This window comes from Eleutherodactylus coqui, chromosome 1 (assembly GCF_035609145.1).
Source record: "Eleutherodactylus coqui strain aEleCoq1 chromosome 1, aEleCoq1.hap1, whole genome shotgun sequence".
Lineage (NCBI taxonomy): Eukaryota > Metazoa > Chordata > Amphibia > Anura > Eleutherodactylidae > Eleutherodactylus > Eleutherodactylus coqui.
This window is the reverse complement of record NC_089837.1, coordinates 164,648,058-164,660,100: the sequence shown is the minus strand read 5'-3', so window position 1 is coordinate 164,660,100 and position 12,043 is coordinate 164,648,058. Positions and strand designations below refer to the sequence as shown.

General features: G+C 46.0%; 1 protein-coding gene across 1 annotated transcript in view; it reads left to right on the top strand.

Moving 5' to 3' along the window:
- The window catches only part of ECE2 (endothelin converting enzyme 2), a 75,009-nt gene that overhangs the window by 44,236 nt on the left and 18,730 nt on the right, over positions 1 to 12,043 (top strand). Inside the window, exon 16 of the mRNA XM_066603249.1 lies at positions 10,665 to 10,732. Within this exon, the coding sequence (XP_066459346.1) occupies positions 10,665 to 10,732 (68 nt within the window). The remainder of the gene's footprint in view (positions 1 to 10,664; positions 10,733 to 12,043) is intronic.

Below are 12,043 nucleotides of genomic sequence, written 5' to 3'. Positions count from 1 at the left end.
ACCTTCCCTGCGCTGGCGTCCCAGTCTCCATGGCTCCGTCTAACTTCAGCGTCTAATCGCCCGATTAGACGCGCTTGCGCAGAAGGGTCTTCTGCCTTCGGGTCTGTCCGGCAGCATTATATGGGATTTTTGATTGCCGTAAGGAAGAGGTGACGGAATTGTAGGCCCTTCTTGTTTGAATCGTCGCCAGAGAGAGATCCATAAATAGCTGAACATCTGTAAAAGGCTTGGAAGAGAGCCAGCTTTGCGGGCTGCAAACATCAAAGCTTCCTTTTGCGTGGAAAAAATGTATTCTAGCTATCATGTCATGGGAAGTGTTTTCAGGAAGGAATTTTGGTTTGGGAAGCCTGTGAGCTCTATCAATTATTAACTCCTAAGAAGGAATAGCAGGAAGAAGCATTTTCATCAGTTGAAGCAAGTGATCTTTCAATTATGGTGTAGATATCGCCTTTGAAATTACACATTATTCCTCCTGCTCCTATCATCAAGATCAGCCATTTTGCTGTTAATAAACTCAACGTCACCAGCTAGCAAATAGTAAGTGTTGATCAAATTATTGTGGGATTTAGTTAGTTCCCGTATTTTATTTTCTTAATGGCCTTTTTACATGGGATGATTATCATTCAGAATCTTTTAGATTCCCGTGCTCCTGCGAGAATTTGAATCGTTTAGTCGTTCAGTTTTTGCATGCTTTTGAACAACTGTCTGCTTACTGTGAGCGGGTGAAGAATGCTCCTCGGCCTGCTCCGCCTGTATCCCGGCAGCGCTGTAAGAAATGCCAACGGTTCTCGCTCCTTTCAGCGCCATCACCATTTCTTTAATAAGTTTCTGAAGCTTGTAAATTTAAAGAAGACATATTGTAAAGGGGATCCTCAGTGGCAGGGAACTGACCCTGTAAGGTAGGAACAGAATCTAGTTTGGGGCACTGTTTTTTAGGGATTGTTGAGGAGGATTCAGTGTAACCCACAGGAGCAATGTTTCTGGCCGCCATCTCAAGTGAGAGAGGGGTGCTCAGCACAGAGAATCTGTTGTTATTGCTCACTTCTTTGGGTGAAAATCCAGGGCTGTTATCTGCCCCAGACTCTAGCGGCACACTTGGGGAATCCTCAAGTCCAGGTGAGGATCCAATTGATGCCTCACCTTCCCCCACAGAGCTGCTAGGAGAGGGGGAAGAAGCAGAGGTCAGAGCTGTGCTGCTAAGAATTCTGTAAGACACTTCATCTATGCCCTGGAGGTCCTCCACCAAGTTATCTTTGCATTCAGGAAGACTAGAAGAGGAATTCCTATGGTAAGTATTCTGTGAGGTAGTTGTGGGGTTGCTTCTTAAGGAGTAGGCGAGCGGAGCTTACAAATAAGCGTCCATCTCTGCTCTCAGTCAGGCTCCTTCCCCCCTCCTTCCCTCCGTTCATTTACCTGTTCCATGCCCCATGTAAAGGTAAAGGCAATTATCTAACAAATCAGTAAACCTTTGTTTGTCAGGTGATCACCGAAGGGACAAAAGGTTTCAATAAAGACTTATGGAACACCCTGTGAACCCTCCATGTAGCTGGCAAACCCAGTTTGTAGGCGAGCGGGTTCACCACACGTGTGATGACAAAGGGACCCACGTAACGCAGCGCCAGCTTCAAGGATGGGACCCTTAATTTGAGATTTTTAGAAGACAGGTATACCTTCTGTCCCACCCTGTAAGGTTCAGATACAGACAGACTCTTCCCACTACGCAACTGCATACGAGTCCCCGTTGCTTCCAAGTTTTTCTGTACCTCTTTCCATACTCCCCGCAGCGTATCTGTAGCGACATCAGCTGCAGGACAGACTGAAGGAGTAGGGATTGCTGTAAGGAAGCGAGGATGCTGACCATTTACACAAAAGAATGGAGATACCCCAGTGGAAGAACAAGTGCGGTTGTTTAGTGCAAACTCTGCCAACGGCAGGAACTCTGCCCACTGATGAGCCTTTTCATTAGCAAACAACCGTAAATATTGCACTAAATCTTGGTTCTTCCGCTCAGTCTGACCATTAGTATGCAGGTGGAATGCTGAAGAGAAGGAAAGCGACGTTCCCAGGTTTCTGCAGAAGGCACGCCAAAACTGCGACACAAACTGAACCCCGTGATCAGATACAATATTTTGGGGAACCCCATGTAGGCGAATTATTTCTTTTACAAAAATCTTGGCAAATTCTTTTGCCGAAGGTAGCTTCTTTAGCGCCACAAAATGTGCCATCTTTGAGAAGCGGTCGACCACCACTAAGATAGTGGTGCACTTCTGGGATTCTGGTAGATCAGTGATAAAATCTACCGATAACTGCGACCATGGACTGGAAGGAACCGGTAATGGTTTCAGAGGACCCTCCGGAGGACGCCGCTGACTTTTATTGCGTGCACAGACAGAGCATCCTCTAACAAAGTCGCGGATCTCCTGAGACATGCCTGGCCACCAGAAGTGTCTGGAACAAAGATCCAGGGTTCCCTGAAACCCCGGATGACCTGCGAGAACCGACGAGTGAGATTCATCCATGACTCTAAGACGTATGGTCTCTGGCACAAACCATATGCCCTCCGGCACCCCCAAAGGAGCGTCCTGATGAGCATTCTGTAGTTGAGGGGCGAAGTTAGACTCTACAGCTGCCACCACCACGCCAGGAGCCAAGATATTTCCGGGAGTCATAGTCTCACTTTCCGGCACCCCGAAACTCCGTGACAGGGCGTCCGCCTTCACGTTCTTCTCTCCTGGGGTGTATGTCACGACGAAATTAAACCTGGCGAAAAACAACGCCCACCTGGCTTGACGAGCTGTGAGTCTTTTAGCATTAGCGAGATATACCAGATTCTTGTTAAAAGCCACCTGGACCCCGACACAAATGAGAACTGGCTCAGCAGCCATAAACCATCTGGAACATTCCCGTGTCACGGCTGCGAAGCATGTGGGTTCATTCTAAAAAGTAAGACCTTCAAGAGTGCGAGTACAAACAAGATATACTCCAATCGCGGGTTTATCAATTGTCGTACTCGCAATGTGGTGTACATGGCCTCTTGCCCGTGCCCCAGGAACTACGTCGGAAAGACCACACAGGAGTTCCGGCGTCGTATCCTGGGGCACGTTGGCAATATCCGTCGGGGAGAGTCAACCCCACTGGCGGATCATTTCCGAGATTTTCACCAGAGCGAACTAAAAGACCTTAAATTTCAGGGAATTGAGGTCCTACGGACTAATGCAAGACGAGGCGATACCGATAAAAAGCTGCTACAAAAAGAGGCCAACTGGATTTTTAGATTAAACACGGTAAAACCAGAAGGCCTTAATGCGATACTGAGCTTTAACTGCTTTTTGTAAATTTTGAGAGGCTTCTCCTTCCACTATATAAAAGACGATTTTCCTTCTATGCTGGCAAAGAATCTTCAGAGCATGGTCGAATGCATTAAATCCTCTCTAGGTACCATCCTATAGATATATATCTAGATATTATGCAAATTTTTTTCTCCGGCACCTTACAAGCAGAATCTGATATATTTTCTAACACTATCTAATATCTGGGGTATCATTTACTTATGTATGACACTTTGATGGAGTGCTAAATGACAAAGAAAGGAGTGTATGCAGAACTTGTGCAAAAGTCTGCCTCTGTTAGTACCCTTAACCGCATTATCCTTTATTGGTTTGTTTGAATTTACTTTCAATTATTCCTCCTTATCGTCCTTCTGGTGTAATATGTTAATCCATCAAGGGGCAGGACCTTCGTTATGAGTTTCACTACGATATATAAATGCTCTATCAGGATCCAGGATGAGTGGGGTTAAATCTAAACCACGCCCCCTTCATGCCCCCTGTCAGATGGTATACAGATGTCATGTCTCACACACTGACATCTGACACTAAAACACATGCAAGGACGCGCCGCGCGATATAGCCTGCGTGCGTCGGACACTGTAACAGGATTTACACACCTGTACCCCCTAGGGACAAACCGCACCAAGGAACGATCGATAAAAGGCATAGGAGATACTTCTATGCGACGCTCCACCCATCCTGATACATTAGCCAATAAGGAGGCGCGCTGCGCGATGACGTCACCGCGCAGCGCGTCATGCGTTCCACCGTGGGACGCGGAAGCTCGCACACGGTTGCTAGATGTGAATACATCGCACTGAGACTCCCAATGATCGGTTGGGAAATAACAAACTGTGAAAGAAGGGGTTAACAGCATCACTCTATTCTACCATCGCTCTGCTAAGCAGAAGCATGTGAAATTGGACACAATGATCAGGTGGGCGTTTCCTGGGACAACCACTACCGCCCCCTGGAGTCCCAATAGGCTGGAGGACATTACCCCTCCCATAGAGGAGGAGCCATACCTCCATTTAAACACTGTCAGTAGCTCCAACACCTCATAGCCGGCTGCTCACCATCAGAGCCGCAGGCGCTACCTCTCTTGCTCTGTCCCTGCCTCTTACCCCTGTCTAATCCAGCTAGGACTGACACTGTAGGGGTTCTGTCTTTCCTGGTCTCTATGAAAGAACTTTGAATGGAGTATTATCCCCCAGGTCTAGCCGAAACAACCCTCTATTCTCTGAAGCTAACTCTATCTGAGACTTATATTGCTACTTACCTGAGCTTCATCTGTGTAGGCAGTGCCCTCATCACACACAGCCGGGATAACTACCAGCTGTGTGAGAAGAGTCGGCCATAGATCCTGGAGAAGCATTCGCTTTAACAAACACTGAGAGACAGAACAATTTCTATCTGGGTATTGCATTAATCCACACTGGTCACAGAAATCTACAGACCAATGCAAGTACCCTAATGGATATTGCAGGAATTCTCTAGGAGGGTATCACCTGGCCTTGCCGTAGTAGCCGGTGACTAAGCCTGATTAAAGGGCGCCATCTGCTACACGGAAGTGCTATCTGAGGCATTCAAATACTGGCACATACCATCTTATATGCCAGATGGGATGAATGACCCTCTCCCTCTCTGAATATTCAAATAGAGAGCCCGATAGCGGTACCAACACAGATACCGCACGGGAAGTGACAAGCAAGAAGAGGTGACTATCGAACAGGTGGCATCACCTTAGCAGTATCAAACTGCAGCAGGACTATGTCCTGACGCACTAATCCTGTTGCTCTATTATCTTTACGTACTTTTCGGGCAATAATTACCCGCGCTCCTGAGGAACTGCCCCCTACATGGGTAGGGAAACGCGTCGAGCGAGCTTTCCGAAACGTTCTGGTCAGCATCACTGACACACAATGAGCCCATGTGTTTAGCACCTGTATACACAATAACTGTGCTACCAATGGGAAGTTATTAAATAAAGTGTTCTAGCAACAAGAGTACACATAAGAATATTGTGCCCTAGTACAGGCACCAATTCCTGTACCATATCAACATCTAAGTACAAATAATCCTTAGACGTGGATATCACTCTTTCACCTTCTGGAGTTCTATCCTCTCTCATTTGTATGAGCGGCAGCTATCTCTAAAAATCTATCCGAGAGATACGTTGTCTTACATATATCCATAAGGGCCTATTCTTTGCTTATATGTTACCTGTCCTTTTTACGTATTGTCTATAAGTGTTATATGTGAGCCCACAATTTTAGAAATTTTCAATAAATGTCATTATATTTTAATCTATATCTGTGAAGGGTTTCAGTTAAATTTATATAGATCTCTATACCACTGTGATCAGATTCTTGTGATCAGTATACACGGTAATTGGGTGTCTAGCACCCTCAAGATGGTGTCGCCACTCTTCTAAAGCCCATTTGATAGCCAGTAATTCACGGTTACCCACGTCGTAGTTGCGTTCTGCTGAATTAAACTTCCGTGAAAAGAACGCAGATGGGCTATACCCAGATCTCCCACTGACTTCTTGCGACAATACTGCTCCTGTCCCCACCTCAGACGCATCTACCTCAATGAAAAAGGGTAGTCGTGCGTCCGGCTGTATTAGCACCGGGGCAGTAGTAAATGCCCTTTTTAGATGACTAAAGGCCTCAAGGGCTGCAGGCGACCATTTTACCAAGTCGGCCCCCTTCTTAGTCAGATCGGTCAGGGGTTGAGCAATAACTGAGTAGTTCTTAATAAATTTGCGGTAAAAATTTGCAAAACCTAAGAACCACTGGAGAGCCTTGAGGTTGTCTGGTCTGACCCATTGGGAGATTGCTGCTACTTTTTCAGACTCCATCTGAATCTCTGTGGGTGAAATCACATAACCAAGGAAAGATACTTGTTTAGAACCAAATGTACATTTCTCCAACTTGACAAAAAGTTGATACTCGCGCAAACGAGTCAAAACCAACCTCAGGAGCCGCACATGTGAATCCCAGTCAGGAGAATACACCAGAATGTCATCAAGATAGATGACCAGAAATACCCCCAGGAAGTCGTGAAAGACCGCGTTCATAAAACCCTGAAACACAGCGGGGGCATTACAGAGTCCGAAAGGCCTGACCGGACATTCAAAATGTCCTAACGGGGTGTTGAACGCCGTCTTCCATTCATCTCCCTCTCTAATGCAAATTAAATTGTAAACCCCCCCTTAAGTCCAGTTTGGAGAACCAGTGGGCCCCTACCACCTGATTCAACAAGTCAGAAATTAGGGGCAAGGAGCACTGGTTCTTCACTGCGATTTTATTCAAGGCCCGATAATCCACACAAGGCCTCAATGTCCCGTCCTTCTTCTCTACAAAAAAGAGACCTGCCCCGGCAGGGGACCTGGACAGCCAGATATGTTGTTTGGCCAGAGCCTCCGAGATATAGGACTTAAGGGCTTCGTGCTCACGGCTTGACAAATTGAAAATGGCTCCCTTAGGGATGGGACTATCGGGAATCAGATCAATACCACAGTCCCACTCCCTATGGGGGAGGCAAAGCCTCAGACAGTTTTATGAAGAATACATCCTGAAAGTCTGACAAATACTCCGGAAAAAGCACAGTATCTGCGGAGCACATGGCTATAGTAGATAGGTGATTATGACAGGATGACCCCCAATTAGTCAATTCCAGGGTGGACCAATCAAATTGGGGATTGTGCAGTGCCAACCAGGGCATACCAAGCACCACATCAACCGACATCTTTTCCATAACCAGGAGAGACAGATTCTCAGAATGGAGAACACCCACAGTGAACTGCAGAATGGGAGTCCTCCATTTAACAACACCTGCGGAGAGAGGGGTCGAATCAATACCAATGAAGGGCATGGGGGGCTTCAGCATGGAAAACTCCGTTATCAGAGGTCTGACAAAATTTAAATTAATCAGATTAACGGCAGCAGCCAAATCAATATAGGCTTGACCGGACCAAATAAAATTCCAGAAGCCAACCTGACAAGGCACCAACAACCTAGGAAGTACCTGTGACCCTAGGCAACCCTTCAGGGAATTGCCTAGGATCGGTAGTTCTTCCTCCGCTACAGACTGCTGTCGTCGTTGCTTCCGTGGACAGGTTGCTACTCGATGTCCGTCTTCCCCACAGTAGAGGCAAAGATGGTGAGTCATTCGGAACTGTCGCCGTTCCCCGGGACTTAGCTGGTCCACTTCCATAGGCTCGGCCCCTGGAGCTGGCATGGGAGAAATGGGAACGGATCGACAGGACTCCCTAGTTTTACAGGCCTGATGTTCCTTTTCTCTGGATCTCAGTCTCCTGTCAGCCTTTACTGCCAATACCATCGCCTCATTAAGTGTTATGGGAGTGGGATGGGAAAGAAGTAGAACCTTGACAGCATCAGAAAGGCCCAACAAAAACACGTCTTTGAGGGCGCCATCATTCCAGGAGGTTTCACCGGCATACTGTCTAAACCTAGAGCAGTAGTCTTCGGCACACTGCTGCTCCTGACGCAAAGCCATGAGGTGAGATACCGCTAACCCCGCCCAGTCCAGCTCGTCAAAAATACCTCCTAGTTCCTGAAAAAATGAATCAACAGACTGCAGGCAAGCAGAACTCTCAGGTAAGGAATAGGCCCATGTCTGGGGAGGACTCCACAGCAAGGACAGAATCAATCCTACCCTCTGGAACTCTGAACTGTAGGATCCGGGCCGCATCCGAAAATACAGTCTACATGCCCGCTGAAAAATGAAAAACTTGCTTCTCTCCCCAGTAAACACCTCAGGGAGAGGAAATTTGGGTTCAGGAATAGATGGGGCGGCAGGAACCTGCACCAACATCCGCTGCTCCTGGGTCACCATACGACCGGACAGGTCTTGGAACAGGCCCACTAGCTCCTGCAACTGATTAGCAAGGACGCTCATAGTCTCCATTGGAGAGCAAACAACACCCCGCAGGGTAATTTTAAGGGCCAGTTATTATGTTACGGTATCCTACCCGATGATACGCCAGCCCGGGTTGCCCTAGAACTTACCCGCAACCCCTATCCCTGCCTACTTGCCTCCACTCCTGGCTAACCCCAGGCGGGCAATTGGGCGGCGGTCCCTACACTCGCTAGGGACCGAGGAGGGACGCTGGCGTACCAAGATGGTACAGGATAGGATACCGACAGGAAGGGCAGATGAATAAACCAACAGAAAATATAGCAGACTGAGGCAGATGGATAACCTGGCAGATAAAGCAAAGCTGAGACACAGGAGACTGTCAGAGGCAAGAAGCTAGCACACTGAAACAGAAACCAATAACTGGCAGTGAATGGACCTCACTGCCAGCCTTATTAACAGAAGCCTCCGCCCAGGGGCATAGAATCTCATAGCAGGGACTCGTGCACAGAGCTGCACTCACAGACGCCCGCGCGCACGCCGCCGCCCGGACCCATGAGCACACGCACCGCGCCGACCAACCACCTGCGGCCCCGGCTGCCGCCGCATGGTAACATAGGTCAACTGGAGAACGTCATTCTGGGGCAATGAAGTCCCAACCTGCCTAAATGTTACATAAAAGATAAGTTAAAGATCTTGAAGTGAGGGATTTGTAAGGGACCTCTGTAGTAACTGTCGCGTGTTACCTGGATCATATATGGGAAAGCTGGGTTACAAGCAGCTCACTGTTGATGTGTTTGGCCTTTCCAGGTCCTCCTGAGTCAAGAGGTCCTGAAATATCCAAGTGCATTATCACTGAGCTGTGTATAACATAGCTCTGCACACAGTATAGCTCTCTTCCCTGGTCTTCCCCATAATCTCTCCAGGCTATTGCACTATTGCACTTGCCAGCAGACTCATTCATGGCTTTTACAGTCTCTGTGCCTTAACCAGAGTAGTGTTGAACTGTGGTGCTCAGGGCCCACCAGTAGAATTGACTCTGGGGACCCACCCTTCAGTTACAATAAATTATGACCTGTTCTAATGTAAGCCTTTAGAATCTAGTAACTAGTCAATCTTTTCATTGCAGCACTCCAAGAGCATTATTTTCCCATGGATATTATCATATGAGGGTCTGTTTTTTTCAAGGGCATAATTTGGGGCTCATATCATTTATTGATTTTGTTTTTATTTTTTATTTAATTTTTTTTGGGGGGGGGGGGGGTAGGAATGGTAAAAAATCAGCTATTGCTTTTGTTTCCTTTTTTATTTGGTTACCTGTGTACCTGTGCATTATAAGTAACATGAGATTATATATATATATATATATATATATATATATATACATATTCATTCTCATAATAATAATTTATATACAAGTATTCATTCATTCATCTATTTATTGTCTATTGTACTGAGCTATCAGCCCTTGGGTATGGCTGGGTTCCACACAGCATTTCTGTTTGTGCCCAGCCTTTCTATCCGGGATTCCTTATGAATTGTCAAAAGCAGAATCAAGAAGGAAACCTGGACGGAGCATAAACTTTCATCATTTAAACGGAGACCAGTTCATTTGACCAGTTGACTATGGTAATCTGTCTGGCACCAATGCAAGAAAGGAATGGAAGCTTGATGAAATGGAGACTAAAGCTTGCACATTTGGTATCCGTTTGGGAAATGAAAGCCTATTGCTCCATCCAGGATTCCATCTGGATGCCATGTTTGATGATTCAGATGAAAACCTGTGATGGAAAGGTTGGAGGCACATAGAAACATGTGAACCCAACCTTGACAGTTTAGCATGGCATACCGCACAAAGCCTAGTGGTTATTTAGTAGCTGCTGTCCTATCAGTTACTACATAGTATGTAGCCTGGTTCAGAGAAAGGAGAAGCAAGGAACTGGAGGTACAAAGCTTCTCAAGCTCACCAACAGAAGGCTGCAGGACCAGGATGCCTAGGAGGAAGTGCAAGCTTAACGTTTGCCTTCTTGCAGCCTTGCCTCTACACAGATCTCCTGGTGAGGAAGGCTTAAAGAAGATTGTTCTCTGAGTGGAAACACAGTGGGTGAACTTGAGTCATGTAAGAAATCTGGAGCAGCTGCGGGGATTGACCAATCCATTTTCAGTATCTGTATGACTGCGGGCTGCACCATCAATAAGAGTATTTCAGCTGCAATGCTACTTCTAGATAGTGAGCTGGGGCTTGTGACCCCTATGTCACTGCTCCTAGTTTTGCATACAGTAATATTAAGTATAGCAGGAATATTCTTGTTATCCTTCTATGATAATTATTTGTGGATTCTGCATTCATCATAATCATTCTTTAAATACCTTTTCTTTTTAATAATAGCCTGTTCCCTCTATAGCATGTCTACTCTCACTGATACTTTTCTTCTCCTCTTTCTTCTTCAGGGCTCTAAATTTCGGGGGTATTGGGGTAGTGATGGGACATGAACTGACGCATGCATTTGATGATCAAGGTTTGTTACATAGTTACTTGGTCGAGAGCTTTATGTGTCTGAGTAGAATATAGGTTAATATAAGAATCAATGACCATCTTTTTGCAGCTTTCTCTGAGGGTAGCACAAGGTAGCGTTAGGCACACTGATTACAGTAATATGTGAGCTGTATGTATCTGTGCAGTAGTTTGAGAGAAACAAGCATTTTATTAGTAGCAGACAGACATAGAGGACTACAGGAAGTAGTCCTCAATATTCAGGATCTGCAGGCTAGCCCCACCCAATTCACACTCCAGTTACTGACTGACAGCTGTCTCTCTATGCAAACGGATCAGCAGACAGTTATCAATCAGTGGTTGGAGGGTGAGTGGGGCTAGCCTTGTGTTGCACTCAGAGAGAGCTGCAAAAATATGGTGACAGATTCCCTTTAAATAGTATAAAAATGTTCTCAACTGTTGAATATGTTTTAACATGTAAAATAACAAGATCTTAAAGGGATATTCTGGGCACAGACTAACATTTTAAAATCTAATGTACATCATCACAATAAGTCATTTTGTAATAGGTCCATTGTACCTGGTCTAACTACTTTTTTCATTTTCAATCTATGTCACATGACCCTTTGCCTGAAAAATATCTCACTTCCTCTGTACTTTCCAACATTTGCTACTTCCTCCCCTGTCCATACCCTCCAACTTCCTATGAGTAGTGCATGAAGGGAGGACATGAGTGTTGTGCTGTATTGCTCATCTGCAAATCTGAGTTCCAGAGGGTCCTGTCTGTTGGCTTCAGCAGGCTTACTCTGGCATTCTGAGTAAGAAGGTGGTGCTGGTAAGTTGCTGGACCTGTGGGCAGAGTTACAGTGCTGGCCCATAAAGAAGCTTCACTGATGCTGGGAGTTGTAGGTAACAGTCTGTTGCAGTGTTTACTGTGGAAGTGATGCACCTAAACACAGTGGCGGATTGGAGGCTGCATGGGACAAACAAGAGGGTCCAGAGTGGCAAATAAAAGGTACAGGTTGCCACTACTTATCTGTACCTCCTAGATTTCAGCATTTTCAGAATTTCCATTTTGTGCCCAGTAAACCCCTTTAAAGTGAGATACTATGTGTCATGGTGTTAAAGTTATTGTGAGCGGCACACCTCTCAATAATCAGTTTATAAATGTGTACAACTGTATGCATAAAACATTTTACTAATATTTTTTTTTTATTAGGGGCCAGAGCTAAAGGGGGATTCCCAAGATGGACTTTTATCATCTATCCACGGTATAGGTAAAAAAAATAAAAGAGTCTGGTTGGTGGTGGGGTCTTACTACTGTGAACCCCACTGA